General features: G+C 37.6%; 2 protein-coding genes across 4 annotated transcripts in view; one reads left to right on the forward strand and one right to left on the reverse strand.

Moving 5' to 3' along the window:
• Nucleotides 1–5,332, reverse strand: part of Msh3 (mutS homolog 3) — a 186,965-nt gene extending 181,633 nt beyond the window's left edge. Inside the window, exons 1-3 of the mRNA XM_074077200.1 lie at nucleotides 5,162–5,332; nucleotides 3,496–3,616; nucleotides 1,746–1,966 (exon numbers count right to left, since the gene is read on the reverse strand). Of these exons, the coding sequence (XP_073933301.1) occupies nucleotides 1,746–1,966; nucleotides 3,496–3,616; nucleotides 5,162–5,332 (513 nt within the window). The remainder of the gene's footprint in view (nucleotides 1–1,745; nucleotides 1,967–3,495; nucleotides 3,617–5,161) is intronic.
• Nucleotides 5,333–5,425: 93 nt separating this feature from the next.
• On the forward strand, nucleotides 5,426–24,824 carry Dhfr (dihydrofolate reductase). Of its 3 annotated transcripts, none has more exons than XM_074077201.1 (6): nucleotides 5,426–5,654; nucleotides 6,005–6,054; nucleotides 7,983–8,088; nucleotides 15,306–15,432; nucleotides 18,276–18,391; nucleotides 19,611–20,359. In XM_074077201.1, exons 1-6 carry the CDS (start codon nucleotides 5,569–5,571, stop codon nucleotides 19,768–19,770), a joined length of 645 nt encoding a protein of 214 aa, XP_073933302.1. In that variant the 5' UTR covers nucleotides 5,426–5,568; the 3' UTR covers nucleotides 19,771–20,359. The 3 variants fall into 3 exon arrangements, with proteins under 3 accessions (XP_073933302.1, XP_073933303.1, XP_020021971.2); XM_020166382.2 differs by lacking the exon at nucleotides 19,611–20,359 and adding an exon at nucleotides 24,655–24,824 and having other exon boundaries at nucleotides 5,469–5,654; XM_074077202.1 differs by lacking the exons at nucleotides 6,005–6,054; nucleotides 7,983–8,088.
• The last annotated feature ends 357 nt before the right edge of the window (nucleotides 24,825–25,181 follow it).

Below are 25,181 nucleotides of genomic sequence, written 5' to 3' on the forward strand. Positions count from 1 at the left end.
GTAAGAAGATGGTAAGGTGTGGACAGTAGGGCAAGAGAAATATAGGTCAGACCTAAGAATGTAATTGGTTTTAATTTGGGTAATTTTTCTTTATTGTTTGTATGATTTTTACACAAAATCCAGGAGTACTATCAATTATAAAAGTTATTCTACATTCATAAAAATAGCTTTTCTAAAAAAACCCAGTCTCATTCTCTACTTACTCATTTTTAGAATAAGATAGACTTTCAGAAAAATAAGTTTTACTTATGTGTGATAATAATAAATAAGTCAATCTGAATACCTGAATATTAAGTAACTTTAAAAAAAAAGAAAAGAAAAGAAAACCACAAGGGTAGAAAGACTTCTCAGATATATTACATTCTCTTTTATATTCTCAAGATACAAGCTGAACTCAGTTTATCTTTGTTTTCACAATTCAGAAAACCTACCAAGAGTTATGATGTTACTAACCATACGTTAATGGCCCCAGATCACTGGGCATTTAAGTTTACTGGGTTACTTTTTACCATTCATCTGTTCTTTCAAGTCATCAAATAGTTTATCACCTTGAATAATTTTCATGTACTACTTCTAGGTAACCCTTCTATCTAATTACTTCTAATTTCCTGTGTTGTAGAAATAGCAAGTTGGTTATTTTATATATAAAACAATACCAAAGAGCCTCTACTGAGGTCCTGGAATAAATGTTCCAAGCAATAAAATGAGCCCTAAAAAACAAATTTTAGATACAGTATGATCACTATAACTAGGAAAACTGTTTCCAGGTATTAAAAGAGATTAAAAACAAAAACATAACAAAGCATCATGGATCACACCTGTAATCCTAGCACTTGGAATGCTGAGGCAGTGAGTTAAGCAAATCTGAGGCTATACAGCAAGGTCCTATCTCAAAATACACACACACACACACACAATTCCTGATGATCTAAGATAAATAAGTCAAAAACTGAGAGAGGCATCCATAGGTCTTGATTTTGTGGAAAGGGATATGAACTTTTGAAAATTGCAGCCAAAATTTTTTGTCCTGTACATTTTTCAAGGAAAAACTCGCTTTCATTAGAATTTAATAGCTGAAAAAAAATTTGTATACATATATGTGCATGTGTATATACAACCATTTTTCTGAATTTAATGGCTAACCATATTTACTTATTAAAATGAAAGCTTTCAAAATTAAAATATCCATACTCAATTGTCAGTGAAGACCAATTAAACACAACTCTGAAAGGTCTTAATACCAGTTTTCACTTTTTTTTTTTTTTAAGTTTTCCAGCTGATTCTAATTTAAAGCTAAGGTTGAGAACCAACTCTAACTCTGAATTAGGGAGTTCAGTGATGGAGCAAGAGTTAAATCCCATGATTTTGCAATGATTAAAAATAATTAGTAAGTCACAAAGCAAACAGGGGAACAAGTAAAACCCCATATTCATTTGTTTTACCTTTGAATTTGCTTTCTCTCTGACAAGCTCTCTACTGAAAAACCTTAAAACACCAATACATATTGCCCACCATGATTTCCCACACAAATCATGGAAAGTAGGTTGGCTCTAAGAAATTTCTGCTTATACTAATTATCATTTAAAATCTCCAAGAATTTTAAAGGGGGAAAAAAAACCTAAGAAACAAAAGCTTCTTAAGTTAATTCAGATGATCAGCCAAGCTTGGAAACCACTACCCTGAGTGACCACACAGAACCTACCATTCTAGGTGACTAGGTGTTCATCTATGTAGCAACTACATACCTTTTGAGTACTCTGAGATTTGGAATCTTCAGAAGAAATTGCATTCTTTGCACGCTGAAGACTGATATCTTCAAAATCAGTACATTTTGGTAAAACTTCAAGTCTCTGCCTGAGAGGTTCTGTCTGGACTCTACTTTGAGGGAGAGCAGAATCACAGCAGAATTCTTTCAACTTTTCCAGCGACTTTAAAATAGTCCTGGTCCTCAGACATTTCTTTGGCTCTTGGGAAACAAACAAAAAGAAAACACACAAACAATATTTTTGTCTCATTATGTCAATTCATAACCAGCATAGAATTTTGAGAGGAAAATTCCCATTAAAGCAATGAACCTATTGAGGTGTGGTGGTGCATACCTGTAGTCCTAGCACTCAGGAAGCTAAACCAGGAGGATTATGAGTTCAAGGTCAGCCTGGACTACATAGCAAGACCCTGTCTCAAGACACCAAAACCAAAAGAAAGGAAAAGAAAAGAAAAAGATAAAGCAATAGCTCTAACTACAATGTAATAAAGAAATAAAGAACATTGGGTTCTTGGGTTCAAGGTAAAGATGGCATATCAAAGTACACATCAGATTTCATTTGTTGCTGAAACACCATTAAAAACTACAGTAACGTTTTTCTTCTGCTTTTTTGTTTGTTTTAGATATAAGGACAGATGGGGACAAGAAAGGGAAAAATGCAAATGAAATATCTAAAGCTAGAAAGGAAAATGGATGAGCAAACACTAATTCAGCACACACAATTCAAATTAAGTCCTAAGTCAGTAATGAAGAAAACCCAGACCCAATTGTATTTGCATACAAAATACTCAAGAGACAGAACTTAAGACATCATTAACCCTGAAAAAGAATAAAGGGAGTTTCTAAAATAGGATTGGTTCAAAGCAATTTGATTCTTAGACCCCTCCCACACTCCAAACTCAAAGATAACTGTCCTTTCTCATCTCAGTGGCAGACTGGAAATTTCTCTGGAAAGGCAAAATAGCTGACAGAGTACCAACCCAGAAGGATGATGGAAACACAGGATTACTATATGCTGAGAACCTGCCTCTCCAGAACTCTCCTTACTTCTAAAATTTATGATTTCTCCAATATATATTTTGCCTTGTTTAATGTGATTGCTCTTATTCTAAAAATATATTTTTAATATTTTTCTAATATATATTCTACCTTGTTTATTACTATTCCCTTAATTTTCAAAATACATAAATTGCCTATCAAATGTATAAGTTTGCTTGTAAGTACAAGTTTCCTTCCCCTGTGGATCCCACACATGAATGAAAAAGAACTTGTGAGTTAAGAAATAAGGTATATCTATACAATGGAGTATTGCCCAGAAATAAAAAGGAATGAATATAAAGTAGTTAAAATGATAGAGGCAGAAAGTGGAATGGTAGCTGTTAGAAGGCAGGGATCAGGAATGAAGTTGTTGTTTCATGGGTACCAAGTTTCAAGACTGCAAAACAAAAAGAGTTCTAGACATGGATAACAAGAATGATTCATTTTTATAACCAGGATAAAAATGGCTAAAATAAATAAAAGAGAAAATTAGGAAAACTACAGATAAACTGCAGAACTCCAGATCCACCATTCCCCTCACCTCCTACACCCAACACCAGGAGCTCAAGCACAAAAAGGGAGTCTTTCTCCACAGAGGAAGAAGGTACAACTCTCCAACAGTCTCCTCTGCCCTCTGGAGAATCCAAAACTATCAGAACCATGACTGGTAAGAAGTATTACCCAGAACTCACCGGGATTACCAGACATTACTGAGTCACTTGCTCCTTCCTTTCCTTGAACTTTCTTTGCTTTCTTTTTAACAGGTCCATCATTAGCCAGTGGTCTCCTTTTCCTTCTGTCAATTTCTGTAGCCTGTACCAGGAAGGTTAGAAAATGGTGTGTTATCTCTATTCTGAGAAGGCTTGATGCAGATAAAGTGATTTAAAGCTAACTTCTCAATGACAGTGAGTTCCTTGCCTTCCATTCTTCATAGAATAATGTACCTTTATATCTGGAAAGAAGGGCCCATGGGTTAACTGCTTTTGCCATCATCAAACACGATGTGGAAACTAGGAGGTCATGAGCCCCTCAGTACTTCAAGCCCTGCTAGAATTCATTGAAACTAAGTCTGCCACGTTTCCTTATTAAATCAGCCTTCACCTATCTCAAATTATTAAACTTGACTCATTCTTCTTGCATATATTAAATAAAATCCCTCTAAGAAATAATCTAGTCTCTATTTACCAAATGCAAAATTAGAAGGGAAAAGTAGATAATAAATGAACAATGTTATTTTTAAAATGTTAATAACTTAACTACTTCCTGTTTATATAGCTTATGTTCATCACTAAAGATGACACAAGAGTATGACCTATTTGTTAGCAGGAAAACGTACATCCTTCACCAAATATTCTCTAAGTGGTGGATACAAAATCTCAGTGAATTCTTGAAAATGTGGCTCATCCAGAGACAGAGAGAGACAGACAGACAAAGAGAGAGAGACAGTGTGTGTGTGTGTGTGTGTGTGTGTGTGTGTAGAGGAGCAATCGCTATGGGGGAAAGAAATATAAAAATGAAAGAAACAAAACTTTGAAGCAATCTAGCTGTCATCCTCATTAAAACCGGGCAGTCTGCAATTCCCTTCCAAATCCTTAGTCTGGGAAACGAGTGAACGCAGGACCTTGCACGTGCTAGGCAAGCCACATTCCCAGGCTAAGCTTGGGACATGCATGATGCACCAGGGAACCCACGAAAGGGTCATCCTTAAGCCTTCCCTCGTAGCAATATTCCCAGTTTAAAAAACAAAAATAAACTACTTATTTTGAACTACTTATTTTATTCTGTTGGAAGGTAGCAAGCAACAGAAAGTTGTTTCTATAGAAACTTTATCCACCCAAACTGAAGGTCATGCTTCACAGTCACTGCGAAAGTGTACGTAAGACTTCTGCCCACAGTGATGTGAGCAATGCTGTGCCAGACTGAAAAACTAGAGACGTAACAAGAGCTTTATTTTAGTTACCCAAGCAGCGAACGTATCTAAATAAGTAAAGTTCCTTTGCAACAATCAGTCCAGGAAAGGAGAGCGAGAGAAAGAGGACAGATGTTAAAAGATGCATCCCCTGAGCACAAACCACCTTCAGTCATCGGAACGGGAGTTCCTGTCAGTTCTGCCACCTATCAATCAAAAGAGACACTAAAGCCTTTCAACTACACCTGGGCTCTCCACTGGCTGGGCTTTTCCCACCTCCTCCTTCCCCCGGCCCCGCCCCTCTCTCCTGTGGCCCAGTCATCGTGCGGATTCCTGAGCCTTGTCTCCGCCTCCTCCCGCTCCACCCACAAGCTCCGCCCACCGTTCCCTGCCCCCTTTCCCAGTGGACCCGCCCTTTCTTGGACGGAACCCATCGCAGTCAGCAGCACCTGAGGAGGGACGGCGGGCGCCGGGGGCGCTGCGGAGCCAGGGTCCGCTTTCTCGGCGGCACCCAGAGAGGCCGAGGTGGACTTCAGGCTTCCCGTGGACTGGAAAAATCGGCTCAGAACTGCTTGCCTTCCAGGGGCTGGGCCGCGCGACGTAGGCTTCGGCCGAGACATCGCAAGGCCCAGAACGCAGCCTGCAAGAAGGACACTGCCGGGAGCGCGAGCCCGCGGCCGCACTACCCCGGCGCCTGCGCGCGCACGAGCACGCCGCGACCCTGCCGTGCGGCGGGGCGGGGCCTCGTCTGCACAAATAGGGCGGAGGGGGCGGGGCGCTCACGATTTCGCGCCAAACTTGCGGAAGAAGCTAGATGTAGCAGGCAAGCTCCAAAGTGATCGCAGCTGCTACTGTCATGGTTCGGCCTCTAAACTGCATCGTCGCGGTGTCCCAGAACATGGGCATCGGCAAGAACGGGGACCTGCCCTGGCCCCCGCTCAGGTAGCTGCTGGGCCAGGGGTGCGGGACACAGACTGGCGCGCGGAGCTCTCGGTCCGGACGCCTGGGCGGGACGCGCCGGGCCAGGCGTCCGGACCGACTCGTCCGGAAGGAGGGGGTGGGATTTGCACCCCGAAAGAACAGAAGAGGCTTGTACCTGGCTGGCGCAAAACCAAGCTGTTGATCTCGGTGCGGCTCCTGCGGCCTCGCCAGGCCTTTGGCTCCTGGCGCCCTGACCGAGAGCAAAGTCCTGACCCCAGAGAGCGTCCCCATCCCCCACGATGTTCACCGTCTGCACCGCGTGTTAGAGCCTGATCCCGCGGGATAATGTTCCCTGTTTCTGTAATTTGCAGGAATGAATTCAAATATTTCCAAAGAATGACCACAACCTCTTCAGTAGAAGGTATGTGAGGTTCTCCAAGGGTCTTGCTTGAAAGACGTTTCCCATGAAAATGTTTAAAGGGAAAGTTTCCCATGTTAATCTGAGACCAGTTCTTTTTTTTTTTTTTAAGTTTTATTTATTTTTTCTTTTATTATTCATATGTGCATACAAGGCTTGGGTCATTTCTCCCCCTGCCCCCACCCCCTCCCTTACCACCTACTCCGCCCCCTCTCTCTCCCCCCCCCTCAATACCCAGCAGAAACTATTTTGCCCTTATTTCTAATTTTGTTGAAGAGAGAGTATAAGCAATAATAGGAAGGAACAAGGGTTTTTGCTGGTTGAGATAAGGGTAGCTATACAGGGCATTGACTCACATTGATTTCCTGTGCGTGTCTGTTACCTTCTAGGTTAATTCTTTTTGATCTAACCTTTTCTCTAGTTCCCGGTCCCCTTCTCCTATTGGCCTCAGTTGCTTTTAAGGTATCTGCTTTAGTTTCTCTGCGTTAAAGGCAACAAATGCTAGCTAATTCTTTAGGTGTCTTAATATCTCCCTTGTGTGCTCTCGCTTTTATCATGTGATCAAAGTCCAATCCCCTTGTTGTGTTTACCCTTGATCTAATGTCCGCATATGAGGGAGAACATACGATTTTTGGAGACCAGTTCTCTTACCAGTAACTTGTATGCAGTTCCCAAAGTTTATTAAACATTCTTTTTTAAAATTTCCTTAGCATTTTATGTCTGTACACATGAACAGCTCAGTATTGGGCAAAATTGACAGCAGACGTTAGCGCTCCCATTGGAGACCAGAGGTTGTCTTTGGGATAGCTGTTGGAAGAGATGATGATAAGGCCCAACCTAGGGCAGCGGAGCAGAGGATACACATTTTAAAAACGGTTACATGACAGTCGATGTTGAATATCTGCAACTTAAAGGTGATGCATGACAACATCAAGAGTGAACTCTCAGATTATCAGTTTGAGAGAGTCTGGGTGACTTGGAGAAACAAAGTAGTGGGGAGTGGTGATTAATGGTAATGAGGACGATTTTCAGTCACTTGTAGGACATGCATGATAATTTCAAACAGGGAACTAGTTACAGCTGAGCCACTGGAGAGAAGACAGAACTAAAGAAAAGAATATGGGGGTGGAGGGACGTCCTGCTGAAAACTTAAGAAACGTGTCTGTTTGTGGTTATAGGAGGAAGAATGACAGTAACTAGGGAAACAAGTCAGAAAGATGCAGATGCTACATAAGGTTAAGTCGTCAGATAGAAGGCCCTTAGATTTGGCACTTAAGTCACTGGCAGAGCCATCTTGACATAAACCACTCTCAAGAATCCTAAGTATGTTCATTTTCCTTTAATCCAGATGTCTGACTCACAAGGTTTTTCTCCTAAGTAAATAAGTCAAAATGGAAGCTATATGTATAAAGTTTTTATATACTTGGAAGTACAGTGCTGAAAAGGATAGAGGTACAGGGGAGCATGTTTTAAGGTAAATTGAACAGAATCTTAAGGAAACATTTTTCAAAGTATACAGATATGAATAGTATGATTACATCAAAAAAACTATAATAGTACTTAACTAGAGGTTGAGCATTGTTCTAAGTCTTTAATCCCCTTAACGATTTTATAGTAAAGCTTAAGGAGTTAAGAAAATTTGTGTAATAAATGATGCAGTGCATTCAACTTGACCACATTGACTCAGAATCTGCATTATACTTAGTTGCTATTGGTTAAAATTAAACACTGGGTAATAAGTTGGATAAAGCCAAAGGGAAAAATACTTACCATTTAGATAATAGTAATAAATGTGAACTTTGGTAAAGCTGTTTTAGTTTTTGTAAAGGAAATCCACTAGATGTCACCGTGACATTCATATCTATGCATATATGTGTGACTGTGAAAACATATGTGATTCCCAAAATATACTCATCTGTGTGATTTTATAGGTAAACAGAATCTGGTGATTATGGGTAGGAAAACTTGGTTCTCCATTCCTGAGAAGAATCGACCTTTAAAAGACAGAATTAATATAGTTCTCAGTAGAGAACTCAAGTAAGTACCATAATATAAATCCACCACAAGAAAATTGTGTTCCATTTCTTAAGAGTACAGATCAGAACATGACAGAATGAAATCATATAAAAGTAATTATTGATGAAGCTGCTTAATATCACAAAGATGATTATATAGAAAATGATTAAGCAGTTATACCACATGACAACTTATTCTGTTACTTAAGTGATTTTTTTCACCTTAAAAAGTTATATTAAACATTAAATCTCACTATCTTAACAGATTTCCAAGTTAATTTGAACCATTACTCAATAAGCTCAAATACCAGTTATACATTGTTATCAATAGCTTTTCTCTAGTTTCACAAAAAAATCAAAATACCTACATTTTGAGATTAGCCATACTTAAGTGATTATCCCCTTTCTGGACCCAGCCCTAAATATAGTAAGATGTGACTTTGAGAATGGACTGAAACTAGTCTAATCTTATACCTTATTATTTCTAGTTAGTCACAATACCCAAATAATACTTTGTACTTGTGTTCTCTATTCAGTGTCTGATGGTAAAGATATTTCAAAATATTGAAATGATCCAGGAATTGGAAGTTGACATCTCAGAATTTTCTTGTCCTCCAAACTAACATTGGAGTAGATAGTTCATGATTCCTGGAAATGCCCTGGGGCACAGTGGGTAATAAGATTGCCCAAAAAGTCAAGTCCAGTAGGTTGATTCTGGCCATGGCTTTGATGTCATTTACTCCATATATGATATATCTTGATTTCTGTTTTCTTTGGGTTTTTTTGTTGTTAACATTGGTCCCAACCTACTAAAACAACTTCTTGAATCTCAAGGTTTTTTTGGTTTGGTTTGGTTTTTGGTGAGCTAGTGACTTGACTTACCTAAGGGAAAGTTTGGGATCAGATGTTGAGCATTCTTTCTTAAACTAATAATGTAGTCACCCAAAAGAAGGCAGCATCCTAGGGTACTACTTGCTTGAAAACAGTGGTCATAATAGTTATTTCCCAGGGTCCAACCAGAGAAGCAGACCTAGTAGAACATATGTCTGCATGAGGGTTTCATTACAAGCAATTGGCTTTCACAGTTATGGGAGATGGTTCAAGAAGTCAAAAAGTCTTTAGAGCAGGCTGATAGGAAGGACAGGCTGGAACTTTCAACAGGGGCTAAAGTTGCACAGGTAAAATTTCTTCTGAGAAGCTCAGCTCTCCCCTTAAGGCCCTTTAGTGGTTTGAATCAGGCCCACCCACACTAAAGTCAACTAACTATAGACGTCATTACATCTACAGACCACCTTGCCAGCAACACCTAGACTACTGTCTGAATAACCAGGAACCATAACCTCTCCAAGTTTCCCTAGGAAGGAAAAAATATGCAACTATATGCTAGGGATTCCACCTCAGATAGCATTTTTCCCATATTCCTCCTAAAATGGAATAGGTAAAAAAAAAAAAAAAAATCAAGAAATTTCCAGAATATTTGCCTTGATTACCTCTGGTGATGAGGGATATGTGCATCTAGCCAACTGCCTCCATCTACATGCTGTTCTTTGTCCTGCTTGCTAGGATATTCTGATCATCTTTTCTCTTAGTAGAATCCAAATTCACAGACTATATTGCCATTCCCAGAGACTTTTTAATAATATATTCTTGAATACTATTCAAGTTTTTTTATGGATAACTTGAGCTAAAGCAAACATAAAGGAATCTCAGTGGGGGAAATGTTCAGTTGAGCCACCATTTCTCCTCAAATGATGAGTCTAATTTCTTCTTTATGACCCTCCTGTGGTGTATGTAATTGGGTTTGTTTGCTTCTTATATGTTTATATATAACAATTGGTGAATTTCGCTTTTTTTTTTTTTTAAGGCTGAGAAAATTTAAAGTCTTTATTATCAAGCATACCAGAGAAATAGTGATTCCAGTTAGTAAAGAATTTCATTAGGGTTCATTTCCTTTTGCTAATTCTCCTGCTTCCCTACTTGCTGGTGAGTTCCACACGCATAGCACCTGCTGTGTGCCAGGCACTGCTGGGTCCTGCATAAAAGTGCCAGCATCTATACATGGAAACCACTATTCTTACACAAGCTTTTAAAGATACACAATTTTTACTTTCCTCTCCCAGCATGGAAACAAACTGAATCCTTAAGGTGACCCAAAATTTGCCATCCAATACTAGTTACTTGTAGAAACTTTAAATAGTAAAGCGGGGGGGGGAGGGGGGGGGGAGAATATTTTTCCAAAGCTTTCTAGACTATCAAATTTTGACTTTAAAAGAAGTGAGGTAGGATGCGAAAGATGACTGCTGATGGGTACAAGGTTTGTTTTTGGTGTGAGATAGTGGTGCTGATTGTAATACTCCATATACTGAAAAAATCACTGGTTTGTACACTACAAAAGTGAGTTGGGTGTTACATGATTTTGTTTGACTTGTTTGTTTGGGGCTTACTGGGAATCAAACCCAGGGGCTCAAGCACACTAGGTAAGCACTTTACCACTGAACTGTATCCCCAGCCCTGGTATGTAATTTATATCTCAAAACAGCAGTTTTTTAAAGTCTTTAGTTACCAAAAATTAAGGAAGTTCTACTGTAGTATTGTACCCTTGTCACCATATCTAGAAAACCCAAAATTGCCTCTATGATATAAGACATTGCAAATTGTCTCCGATCCATAAAAACTATCTAAATTTCTTGGTTTAATAATTTTTTTTGTGATCTACCATATCTCTAATGATAAAAACCTCCTCTTCTTAAAGCCTTTCCCTCCAACTCACATACTTACTACATCAAACACTAACTCTCAGGCTTCTCATAACTGCTCTGGCTTCTCCTAACTTTTGGGAGGATACAAGTGAGGCTTGCTAAACCTCAACTTCTTTACCTATTAAAGTGGGACTAATAAAGACTTGCCGTTAGAGTGATTTTGAGGATTTACGAAGTTTTTTATGTAAGGGTTCTGGCACACCAAAAGTATCTGTTATGGTTTGATTTTAAAAATATCTCTGGAAGACTTATGTTTAAGGGCTTGATTGCCAGCTGATGGTTTTTTGCAAGATGATTGGATCATGAAGGCTCTAACTTCACCAATGGATTAATCCACTACTGAATTCATGGGTGAATGGACTATTAAGAGGTGGAGCCTGATTGGAGGAAGGTTAGTAGGCACATGCCTTTGAAAGGATTGTCTATCCTGGACCCTTCTTCTTTATCTCTCTACTTCCTGTCAACCATGTGGTGAACCCTTTTTGCTCTACCAAATGCTCTCTGCTATGACAACTTTGGGTTGGAGCCAGCAAACCATAGACTGAAACAGTGAGCCATAAATCTTTCCACCATAAATGTTCTTCCCTTGAATTTTTTTACTCAGGTATTTTGTCACAATGTCAAAGAGTGGTCTAGCATAGTACCTACAGACACCAGTTCCTACTCCTATTTCCCCAACCTTGCTACCTTAAAGCTGTTAAAAATATTAATGTTAGAAACTGGGGTTGTACTCAGTGTAGCTAGTGCCTACCATATGTGAGGCCATGAGTTCAATCCCCAGCACAACAAAAAGTGATAATAATAATAATAAAAAAAGAAAAGACTATATTAATGAGATCACAATGAACAAGTTCATGATCTCATATTTCACCTTACAAAATCACTTTGTTCGTTTTCTCAATCCAGAGACATAAATCCCCTACTCTCTAAGTCAGCTCTTACCTCCTGCTTTATACCTTATTCTACATTACATTTTTTCTGTCTACGGACTTTACTCTGTTGTCCTACCCTTTAGTTTGTAAAACTCAACACAGATTATTTTTTCTTCTGTGCTTGACTTTCCCCAAGTTTTCTTGTGTTAAATAACTTTAGTATAACCTTCAAAAATATCTATAGTCGTGTGCTGTTTCTGTGCTTTTAGACTTTTTTTTATTTCCATTGACACTTAGCTAAAGAGTCATGCTCACTCATCACCCCACCCCAGATTGTGTACCACTCCTAGACCCCAGTAGTATCCTCTGCACATTTTCCTTGTATGCCCCTCTCAGACTTTATGACCACTGCAGAGATAGTTCTCTGACTACCATTACAATCTTTTGGATACAAGAACTCTGTTTTTGAAATCTCTTCCCAGCATCTAACATAGATCTAACAAAGTAGAGGTTCAGAAATCTTCACACAATGAATGGGCCACAGGTGACATAAAAATAGAATCTTCCCCCATAATGCCACTGTGTAACCTTTGCTTTCCCCCACTAGATATTTAGAAAACAAATTTCTGTAAATGTCTAATTGCTTACATAGTATTCCATCATGAAGATGGATCATACTTGAACCAGTTTTTAATAATTGTAAATCACATGGTTTTTTTTCTATTTTAAAAGATTTCTTGTATTTCTTTTTGCAGTACTGGGGTTTGAACTCAGGGCTCTCCTTTGCTAGGCAGGCGCTCTACAACCTTAGCCACTCCACTAGCCCACAAATCACATTTTTAAAGGCTGAGTGTGAAAGGTCTTAAATTGAACATATGTCTGCACTCTGCATAAGATACCATTCTAGCCTAGGGTTTTTGTTTTTATGTAGTTTCCCAACAATCCCAAGAGAAACTGGGCCAGAATTCTACCTCTTCAACATCAGGCACAGAGGGAAAGGGTAAGGTTTATATAGCACCTTGAAGTAATCAGATGAGCCTACTCAAGGCCAAAGAACCCTGCCTGATCTAAGCCCCATCATCCTGATGTCTCAGGGGTCCAGAACCTTATAGGAGATCTCATACCCATGGCCACTAGTTGTTTGTGTAATACATTATAACTCTGGCTCCAAAGTCAGGTCCTGGAGTCAACTCCCAGGCCTGCCATTTCCTAGCTATATGATCATTGGATATTTAACCCCTCAGCCTCATTTCCTCACTTGTAAGAAGGAATGATGGTACCTACATAGGGTTGCTGATTATATCAAATGGATTAAATGATACAATATCATTTAATCCTCTATAAGTCCTCTAAGGAAATTCAAGACTCTTAAGTCAAACAAAACACCAAGCATGTCTACACACTTTTTGACACAGAATACATATGCTATCCCTATCACATACCAGCTTTTCCTTGTTGGGGAATCCAACCTCAGTTTGAGAAGTTACAGACAGGAAATTGAGCTATGAATAAGTCCCAAATGGAATGCTTACTGTTTTTCACTGTGTTCTTGTTTAGAATGTGTGCCATAAAGAGGCTGATGAATTCAAACATTAACTCAATGTTTAGCCTTTTCATTTTTAGCCATCTGAGGATTTTTTTCCTGTGAAACATTTCTAAACTGCTAAATAGCAATTTTTTTTTTAAATAAGCATTACTGGGGCTTGAACTCAGGACCTTGCTCTTGCTAGGCAGGTGCTCTTCAACTTGAGCTCTGCCCCTAACCCTTTTTGCTTTGGTTTTTTTTTTTTTTTCAGATAGGGTCTTGTGCTTTTCCCCATGGCCAGCCTCAAACCCCAGTCCTCCTGTTTCCACTTTCCAAGTAGCTAGGATTATAGCTGTGAACCACTATGCCCAATCTAAATAGCAACATTTTGCAGGAACATTTCCCCCCCATGTTTTTGTTATAATTGAAATTTGAAACAAATCCTTAATCTGTCCTTTGTTTTTCTTTTCCAGACTTAGTACAAAGGGCAAAAAGGTACTCTTCACATGATCTCTTGAGCCATTTTCAAGCCATTGTTCCACAGTCTTCACAAAATTATTGCCCCTTTTCTTTGAAGTCTACACCAACCATTTATAACACCTTGGAAGTTATATTGCTATTATCTACCAATTTTAGGGCTATGTCTTCCAGTTTTTCTTATATGTCAATTCCTTAATCATCATTTTCCATTCTAGTTCATCTCCTTTCTCAATCCTGACTTCTGCATCCTCAGTTCCTCAAACCACTGTGACTGTTTCAGTCAACCTAGATTTTATCTATTAACTAGACCATCTTCTTCCCCATCTCCAAATCGTTTTTTTCTAGATTCAATTCTCTGAACAGCCTAGTCCAATCTAGTCCCTATAACTGCCTTGCTAACCTTAGGCATTTAACTTCATTTAACTTCACTTTGTACTTCTTTTTCTAACCTGAGTCAAAGAATATTCTTTGCTCTTCCTAGCTCCCTTACAGATAATAAAGAGTGAAAAAAGTGAAATAGATACCAGGAAAGCAAACATGCAACTAAGAGAATGAATAATTCCCATTTTTGATTAATCATTGTTATAACTACTAGTTCAAAGTCAATTATATAATCTTTTTAAAGCACCAGGCTAAGAACTTAACATTGAGTTAATATTTCTGTTCTGTATCTAATTACTGTGAAAGCTTAGTTCTTCACGTTTCCTTATTTATAAAGGAATAGCAACTCCCATCCCTAACCAAACAACAACAACAAAAAAATCTGGAAGTTGAAAGAGATTAAGGTAGTCAATATAAACAATGAAATTATTTAACTTTTTCTCTTCTGGATACTTAGTTGCCTAAGTGGTAACAAGCTCATTTTCAAATATTTTACCCATCTCTGTATTGTTCAAAACATGCAAGTCCTTTCCACACTTCCCAGAGGTAACCACATATTAACAGTTTGACCATCGCTCCGAACTTTTCTACAATCAAGTCATTCAGACATTCTCTTTTCAGCATTTTATCGTGAACGTTTTCAAACATGTAAGTGGGTTGTACACCCATCACCTAGATTCTGTCAGTAACATTTTATTTTAGGTGGTTTTATCACATATCCATCCATCCTTCAGTTGGTTGTATTTGCATATGCATTTCAAAATAAATTACAGACTTTAAATATGTCATTAACTACATTTCAGTATTTCTTTACAATTTTCGTCTGTTGGGGTAAATAGTGCATGCAGTGAGATACACAAGTCTACATGTGACTAAATTTTTCCAATGGTGTAACCCAAACCCAAAGATACAGAAAAGTACCTTAGCCTCCAGAAACTCCCTCATGCCCTCTCCCAGTTAATCTTTACCCCGCTGCTACAGAGACAACTTTTAAGACTTTTTCCACCATAGATATCATGAGATACTACATGAGGTTTTGTGTTTTGATTTATGTGAACCATACATGCACAAAATACAGAATGGATAATGATCATAGCCCATGTTGATGTTAAGTACTTTTGTTGAAAGAATTATATTTAACATGATTTTAATTTGCTTCTTATTCAGGTTATTTGACTAGAATGAATGGGTTTTATAAAAACTATATTTTTTTTAAACCCAGGGAACCTCCACAAGGAGCTCATTTTCTTGCCCAAAGTTTGATTGATGCCTTAAAACTTATTGAGGAGCCAGAATTAGCAAATAAAGTGGACATGGTTTGGATAGTAGGAGGCAGCTCTGTTTATAAGGTAAGTAAAGTCTGAAAATAAAAAGAAATGCTCTTCCTTACTTTATTTCAGCTCCCTTCTCATTTAAAGGGAGGTTGGGAAGACATAACCAATTTTAAACATAAACAATTGTGTAAAACCCTAAAAAAATTAATCCACGAGGCTAGGAAGCAGCACATATCCCTACTGTAAGCTAGACGTGTCAGTTAGAATTGTCATTGACCCTGCCATGCAAAGTAAATAAAAATGTCAAAGTAAATTCTTTCATCTGAACCGTCTCTTTTCTTTTTAATAGCAAATAATTTTGTAGGTATTGTATATAACATGTTTTAAAATATTTATATATTTGTAGAATGGCTAACTTAAGCTGATGAACATGTCATTACATCACTTAATTTTTTGTGGTAAGAACACTTAAAATCAACCATGAGCAGTTTTTGAGAGTAGAACAGTGCATTGTTATTAACTGTAGTCACCACATTGTACAATAGATCCCTTGAATTTATTCCTCCTGTGTAACTGAAATCTTCTATCCTTTGACCAACATTTCCCCACATACAAAATTTACTTTGAATTCAAAATAATAGTTAATGTTTCCAGTTTAAAAAATGTTCTAGACTTCTTTCTGAGAACTGTACTTGCAGTATACAGGTTTCTATTCCTTGCATGTACCCTAGATACACTGCTGTCCCCTCTGCTTCCAGGATAGATATCTTACTAAGAAAAGGATAGGGCTCTTAGTTGACACACAGTAAACAGATGTATATGAATTTTTTAAAAATTACAATTTTCATGTAATGTGACAACATAGGATTACATGATTTCATATCATAAGGGAAAATAGTGTGTAAAAGAGAAAATACTGCTTTTTCCTGATACCAAATGACTTCCAGCTTTAAATTTTTTGAAGTTATTCTTTGACTCTAAAAAAAAAACTAATGAAACAGCTTTTTTCTTTTTTTTTTTTTTTTTTTTTCCCCTTTTGTGGTATTGGGGACCAAACCTCAGAGCTTCATGCTCTACCACTTGAGATATACTCCAGCCCAAACACTAACATTTATAAGGAGTAAGAAAATCATTCTCTTCCCCAATGTCTTAGGGTTAAATATATGCTTTGAGATTATTTGAGAAAGAAGAGTTATTAGAAGTTATTCCAAGATCCTAGAGGGGTTTGTAAGAAACTCTTTCTCACATTCCTGTTTCTATAACCTTACTCTCCCCGTTTGTAAAATACTGTTTTTGATCTTTTCATTCAGGTATAAATTTCTTCCAGAAAACAAGTTCTCTATTTTGTTTAGTACCTACCATATTTAGAATGATTAAATGCCATATTCACTTGAAAATGAATTCATTAAACACTATAAGTACTTAAATGCATTTATATAATTTGAATTACAGCCATGGTGGTGGCTCATGTCTATAATTCTAGCTACTTGGGAGGCTGAGATCAAGAGGATAACTGTTTGAGGCCAACCCAGGCAAATAGTTCAGGAGACCACATCTCCAAAACTAACCAGAGCAAAATGCACTAGAGGTGTGGCTCACAGTGCAGAGTACCTGCTCTGCAAGTATGAAACCCTAGGTTCAAATCCCAGTACTACCAGTAAAAATAATTTGGTTTATAATAAGGAAGTAAAACCTGCAGGTGACAGTTTTGCATTATTCCGCTACCTCACATCGTAATAGCTCATAGATCACTCAAGCTTGTCTTCCCAAGGATCATGTAAATAAAGATTCATTAGCACACAGTCATCATCATTTGTTTAGTATTGTCTATAACTTCTCTTGCCTATAAAAGTAAGAAACCCTATGGCCCTTACTGTCTGACCTATTATAGAAAGTTTGCTTCAAGTACTAAAACTTGAAGTTTATACTACTTCAAGTGTTCCTATGCTGTTCAGTTTTTCTGGTTTTGGGGTACAGTAAGAATTTGTAGAATGTTTATTGTAGCAAGGACAATAAATGATATAACATAAACTGAAGTATTGAAAATAAAAAGTAAAATTTGCTCTATGCCCTTATTTGTAATTTTAAGAATAACAAAGACCTGGAATTTCATATATGTGTAAATAGGTAAACACTTTTTTTCTGTTCATTATACATATTTGAGCATCAGAAATTACTGTTTTCTTGGATTTACAATTAGGAGTCATCCTTTCTATTAAAATTTTAAGATATTTGCTCAAGGGGAGTTTTTTCTATCAAAACTCTTAATAATGCTATAGACAGCAGTTAGAAAAGTCATTAACAAAAAAGGCGAAGAGTATTTGTTAGCAATGAGACACAGGATAAACTACCTACTTACTGAGAAATTGAAGCATTACTAAATTTTATAGAAGTATTTTCAATAATCTAGATGTCATGAAATAGTACTGTCTTACCCCTGTATACATATGTAAATCTTTTCTTTAGGGCTAACTCTTGAAATGGCAGCCAAAGGTAAACAGCCAAACCAAATGGTTACATTAAAAAAGAGTTCTTGTAAGGGCTAACGGAGTGGCTCAAGTGGTAGAGCACCTGTCTAGCAAGTGTGAGGCCCTGAGTTCAAACCCCAGTGATGCAAAAAATAGATAAATAAGTAAGAATAATAGAAAATTTCTTAAAAAAGAGTTCTTGTAAGCAAACTGAAGGCCAAAATATATTTTCATAATTAATAATATTGATCAGTGCCATTCTCAAGGTAACTAAGGCACACTTTGCAGGGCCCCAAACTTTAGAATAGGATATATATATGGTGTGCATGGGCAGTAATAGACTTATCTTTAATACTTAGAATAAACTTGACTAATTAAAATGAAAATCTTAGAGTTCTATATCTTTTGACACATATGAAGGAAATTGATACCTTTTCTTTTATTTCACAGGAAGCCATGAATCAGCCAGGCCATCTTAAACTATTTGTGACAAGGATCATGCAGGAATTTGAAAGTGACACCTTTTTTCCAGAAATTGATTTGGAAAAATACAAACTTCTCCCAGAGTAAGTATAATGTTACTGATTAGTCTGAAATACTTTTGAATTGCCCACTTAGGAATTACAGAAAAGAACTTTTTTGGAGGGATCGAATTTGGGGTGGCAATATTTTTTATAGATAGATACTGTAGGAGTTTCCATAAATGTTCAGGTGTTAATGATTTTGCAGAACCTAAAAGAGTTGTCATTAGTTCACCTTAGGACAGTCAGACCTATCCTAGGCACTAGAGAAATTAGTGTTGACTAAGCCTGATGATATTGCTGCCTCCTGGAGATTACATCCCTTCTAGGAGCAGGGAGGGTGGCAGATAACCGGCATCAAAAGACATGCTGCTTAGAGAACTGAAGCACTGTGGTATGGGAGATACCAAGAAGTCTGAGAAATCCTCTCTGAAGAGTAACATGTACATGAAGATCAAAATGTCGACAAGAGAACCATGCAGGAGCAGGAAGAGCATTTCAGGAACTGGAAACAGCTAAGGCAGAGACTGAGGCAGGAATGAGATTGGCTGTCCTTAGAGCCTGGAGGCCACTGTGGGCATTGTGAGCAAGAGGGAGGCCAACACTGGTCAGACCAAGTGCACATTCAAGGATCTCTGAAAAAAGAGGACATTGCTATAGCTGCTTTATGGGGGATGGGCTGAAGGAGGCAAGAGTGAGGAAGACCAATTAGTTCCAGTTTATGTGAAAGATGTGAGGACTTAGATTAAGGTAGTAGCCATGACGTTAGATGCAGAAAAGTGGTTATACTTCTGACCCCAGCATGAGGCTGCCTGATTGTGAAACCACAAAATAGCTAGTTTTAAAAGCACTTTTCAATTGTTGGCTAGAAAGAGTAAAAAAAAAGATTAATTACATCAATACTTTTAGACCAGCTTTTAGCACATTCTTCAGATATTCTCAGTTGTAACTAGTAATTATCCTTTTAGTGTTTGTTTTTGAAATGCCCTCTAAATTAACATTATGAGCTAAGTCTGAATAAATGGCTAGCCAAACTTTAGAATAGTAGTCTATTACTCTAAAAAATAATAGTCTTGAATCAAATGGAGTGACTGATTTTCTTAGGCTCTTAATTCTAAAGAAAACTGAAATTTATAAGAGCTCTAAGCAACTGGAGTATAGACTTTGGCTTAGGTGCTAAAGGTCAGTACTTAGAAAAATCACATTCGACAATTTCATATATGTTTATGTAAAAATCACTTGTTATATTTTCTCTTTTCCTTAGATTACTGATTCTCACATTACGTGAATATAGATCTCAGCTTTTATTTCTTATCTCTCTCTGTGCTCCAAACAACAAGAATAGACTACTGTGTGGATCAGCTTCATTTAAATATGTTGCCAAACCTCACTGCTCTCAATTGCAACTCTTTCCAAAACTGTGACCCTTTAAGATTCTTGCCAACTTAAATACCATTCTGGCTCTCTGACTTTTAGAAAAAAAAAATTAACAACTTGCTGAAAGGGCATTCTTACAACATTCACCTGTTGAAAGTATCTAATTCAGTAATGTTAGTTCCTTTACACAATTGTGTGACCATTGCCACAATCTTAAGTGATTATAAATGTGAGGGGTTTTTTCTGCACTCTCAATTCTGTTCTGTTGATCTTATATGTCTGTCTTTATGCCAGCACTACACCAACTTGATTGCTAACTTTTAAAACAGGAAGTTCCAGTCTTCCAACTTGTTCTTTTTCAAGTTTGCTTTTGCTATTCTGGGTCCCTTGCATTTCCATACAAATTTTCTGATCAGTGTTGTTGTTTTCTGCCAGAAAACAAACTGGGATTTTGACAGGCCTTGTATAAATCACTCTGAAGAGTATTGCCTTCTTAACAGTATCAAATCTTCCAAACCTTGACATGTGATGCCTTTCTACTTACTTAGATGCTGTTTCTTTAAGTAGTGCTTTATAGCTTTCAGTGTATATCTTGTACTTATTTGTTAAATTCATTAAAGTGTTTATTCTTTCTGATACTATTGTAAGTGGCATTGTTTCCTTAATTTTTAGACTATCATTGCTAGTCTGTAAAACTACAAGTGATTTTTGTTTGTCGATCTGGTATCCCACAACTTTGCTAAATTCAATAATTGTAATTGTGGTTAGATTCCTTAGGATTATATATATAGGGATAGTTTTACTTCCTCCTTTCTAGTCTGGATATTGGTTATTTCTTTCTTGCCTAATGGCCTTGGCTCAAATCTCCTGTACAATGTTGACTAGAAGGTGAAAAGAACAAACTTACTTATTCATCTTCTTGATTTTAGAGTGGAAGAAATCAGTCTTTCACCATTAAGTATGTTACCTGTGAGTTTGTTAGGCCCTTTATCACATAGAGGAAAATCTCTTCTGTTTCTAGTTCATCACATTTTTATCACAGAGGAATGTAAGGTACTGTTAATCTGGCATATTACATTGATTTTTCATATTAAAATAATCTTATGTTTCTGGGATAAATTCTACTTGGCAATTGTGTATAACCTTCTTCACATATTGCTAGATTCATTTTGCTAGCATTTTTTTTAAGAATTTATGCATTCATATCCATAAAGGATATTAGTCTGTAGGTTTTTGTTGATTGTTTTTAATGTCTTCACTTGGTTTGGCTATCTGGATAAGACTGATCTTGCAGAATGAGTTGGGAAGTGCTCTTTTCTGTTTTTTTGGAGTGCTTGTGAAGGTAGTATTTCCTTAAGTGTCTTAGAAAATTTAATGGTGAGTGGATTAAGATAGGAACAAAGACATTGCTCTGAGATGGACATTCTAAACAAGGGCTATGGAAGAAAATGAAAAACTCTTTCTTCCATTGCAGCATTTGATGGTCATTCAGGACTGTACTAGTATAACAGCCTCCTTAACATGGAGTGGAGGGAATTCCCTAAAGGGAGACCTAGAGGAGGTCAGTCTTTTATTAAGAAAAGCAAAACCTCTGGAAAATAAATGTCCTTTGTCCCTGGAAGACTGTAACAAACACTACTCAATTCTAGAGCTTTCCAAACCTCTGTACATTGGGAAACTTAATCATTGCTCCCTACTGTCTAGATAGGAACTTTGATCATTCTCCACTCCCCCTTCTTCTTTTCCGCACAATACCCCCTTAGTGACCAGGAACTAGAGAAAAGGTTAGATTAAAAAGAATTAACCTAGAAGGTAACACCCACGCACAGGAAATCAATGTGAGTCAATGCCCTGTATAGCTATCCTTATCTCAACCAGCAAAACCCCTTGTTCCTTCCTATTATTGCTTATACTCTCTCTACAACAAAATTAGAGATAAGGGCAAAATAGTTTCTGCTGGGTATTGAGTTGGGGAGCGGGAGGGGGTGGAGTGGGTGGTAAGGGAGGGGGTGGGGGCAGGGGGGAGAAATAAACCAAGCCTTGTATGCACATATGAATAATAAAAGAAAAATGAAAAAAAAAAAAAAAAGAAATGCAAAACTAAAAAAAAAAAAAGAAAAAAAAAACAATACCCCCTTAGTTTACACTCACATTATCTCTGTCAGTATCCTCTAGTGGATATCCGAGTTTCAGTTCAAACACAGTATCTTTTATTAACAACGTACTTAAATTTAAAAAAGCACTAGTATCATGAAATAAAGATGAAAGTACTATTGTGAGACAAGAAGAGAATAAAACTAGAAAACAGATAAAGCCACAAATGGTAGAAGCCTAAGTGCAGAAGTTAATTATTTAACAAAATAAGGTGGTCTTTCTTTGTGCCTGCCTTTTTTCCTCATGGGTCATTGCCTGTGCAATTATTCTTTCCACAGCACCATGCTACCCTGTCCTATAAGGCTGTGTTCTCATTCATCTTGCTTGGAAGAACTCTTTTTGTCTCAGTCTCACATGTGGCCCCAACCAAGCCAGTAGGTCCACATGTTTTACAGTCACAATTTTCTGTTTAATGAGTCCCAAACAGTCTCTTCCATCCATGTGACCACCTAGTCAAAAGAGGATAAAGACGAAAAGGGATCTTTAGAAGCTGTATTAGTCCATTTTTTCAATGCTGTAATGAAATACCTGAGGCAGGCTATCTTTAGAAAGGAAGTGTATTTGGCTCATAGATCTGGCAGTTCAAAGGCATGCCACTGGCATCAGCTCAGCACTGGTGAAGATCTCATGGCAGATGGTATCACAATTGCAGGAAGACAGGAGGAGGAAATAACATCTCAACGTGGAAGCCAGGGAGTCTAGAGTCCCACAGTCCCTTCCAAGAGTACACTTCTAATTTACCTAAATACTTTCCACTAGGCCCAGTTCTAAAAGGTGCATAGTCACCTCCCAGTATCACCATGTGGAGGACCAAGCCTCCAGCACATAAACCGTTGGGGGATTCACCACATGCAGTTGGCTCCAGAGCTGAGACGGATGCCCCTTATCAATGGGCATCTTGAAGTAGATTTTAGGTGAACTGATGTTTCTTTCCTCTTCTGACCCCATCACTTCCTGACTTTCCAGGATATTGGCATATTTCTCCACATTACTTTTATATCTCTTGGCTGTAGAGCCAGTGCTTCCTGTAGTATTGATTTTATTTTAGTTGTAACTTGTTTTTTATGTGTAACTCCTTACCCCTTAGACCTTCCATCACTGGATTGTTCTCATGGTCCTTTGTCAGTTCAGATCTGATGTTTATGCATTGGCTTTCTTAATGCTTAAAGATTTTAAAGGGAATTCTCTATGTGGGTGTTTCCTAACAAATAGTTAGGAACCTATCAAACTTGAATTCAGAATCTAATTGTGAGACTGGACGTGTTATTCAAGCAGTGGGGAGCCTGCTTTGCTAGGGCAAAGCCCTGAGTTCAAACTCCAGTCCCAGGGATAGAGGGAGGGAGGAAGATACTAGAGAAAGAAAAATGAAAATTAAGCAGAATTAAATTTTAGTTTCACACAGTAACATTAATACCATGGTTGCTGATCATATTCCACCAATAGCAGAGTCATTTCTAAATTATTATTCTTGGTTTTAGAAAGAGCCTTTTCATGGTTTGCTTTTATCTTGTTAGCTGACAGTCTTGACACACTTGAAAATTGTGCACACACAAAAAAATTATGTAAATGTTACTTTTCATGACTCATCCCAAAGAAACTTAACTTATGGTTTAAAATTTGCCTAGTAAAATTATTTCTTTAAAAAAAAAAAAAAAAGACTGTCCTACTACTAAAACAGTGGAATAGCAGTAGTTTTAACAAATGATTGGCAAATGGAAACATGGCTTCTCACTCTGAAGTACAGTTTACTCCCCAGAAAACATACTTTTCTTCTCCCCACACACTGTTATGCTTTTGTTTCTGCCTGACTCTTGGTTTTTTTAATCACAATGGCATCTCTATAATCAGTTAATAAAAAAAAGTAATGCCTGTTACTTAGTAATATATTACATATCACAAAAAATTAAGTTTCCCTATATTATCCTTGCCTACAGTATGTTTGGAAAATAGTTAAGGGGACAAAACAAACCAGTAATACACTAAAAAGAACATTCCTGGAGCACTTACTGTGTCAAGTACAATGATAAGTTCTTTCATGGGCATAAAGTCATCTACTGCCAGCCAGGCCTAGAGCAGGCACAGTGTGACTGAAGCAGCTGCTCCTGACCCGCACTGGCATAAACTGGATGCAACCTGCCAGATACTGAGGCAGTACCAAGATTTGGACTGATGTGAGAGTGCTGTCGAAGGCCTACTGGTCAGAGCAGTATGAGCGGAGATCCTGGATTTGTACAGGAAGTTGATGGAAGCAGAGACCTAAGTGAGAGTTAGGGAATAGGAAAGATCAGGTACAGGTGATTCTAGCAGAGCAATTGCAGTATGCCACACATTGGGGAATTAGAGCTGTGTAGTGTCTTCAAGTAAACAGAAATTGAGGATCTGTCACCATGCACATAACTTTACTTGTACTCTTAACAGCCTCAGGTAATAATTTATTTTTCTTTTGCTTAACATAAGAAATGTGATACCAACTCTAAGACTAATAGAAAAATTCTTAGAAAATTTCTTATCAGCTCAGTGATAGAGTGGAAAGATAAAAAAGAAACTATTAGCTTTTCAGAAAAAGGAATCAGAAGAAAAGGAAGAGAAATTGCACTTCATTTTCTAACTTTATGGTTTGCTTTTTTTCTTACCATTTGCATATGGAGTGTATTTGCCTGATACTCACTCACCTTAATAGTGACTTACTATTTGGAAGATAAAAGGAGAATGCACTTCTGGATAATCTCTGTTTCCAGTGGATATACAATGTAATTCTGCATCTTTTTCCTTTATAGATACCCAGGTGTTCTTTCTGAGGTCCAGGAGGAAAAAGGCATTAAGTACAAATTTGAAGTATATGAAAAGAAGGATTAATATGAAGATGTTTTCTACTTATTTCAAGTTTTTCCATCTCTAAAAAAATTACGCATTTTCATATTAGAAAAATAGACATTTGTTGACTTTAGATTTATAATTATTTTTTGTTGTTTGTTTTGTGGTGCTAGGACCACAAACACAGAGCCTCACACATGCTAGGCAAGCACTCTACCCTAAGACACATCCCCAGCCCCTGCTTATTTCTAAGCAGTATGTTTTTATTCCCCATTAATATTACTAGCTATATTAAATACCATTTAGGAAATGTTTCTTGCTATAGCTGGCTCAGTGCCCCTGCCCCACAGCTAAGACCAACTCCACAGCACCTGCTTAGGGCAGCATATCTACAAGAAGGCCCAAAGTGGGAGAGTCCCTGGTATCATGAGTTACCACCAGGGTCCACAGAGCTAGGAGCAGAACATATTAGTTCAAAGGGCAGAAGTAG

The sequence above is a fragment of the Castor canadensis genome, chromosome 6 (genome assembly GCF_047511655.1).
Source record: "Castor canadensis chromosome 6, mCasCan1.hap1v2, whole genome shotgun sequence".
Taxonomy (NCBI): domain Eukaryota; kingdom Metazoa; phylum Chordata; class Mammalia; order Rodentia; family Castoridae; genus Castor; species Castor canadensis.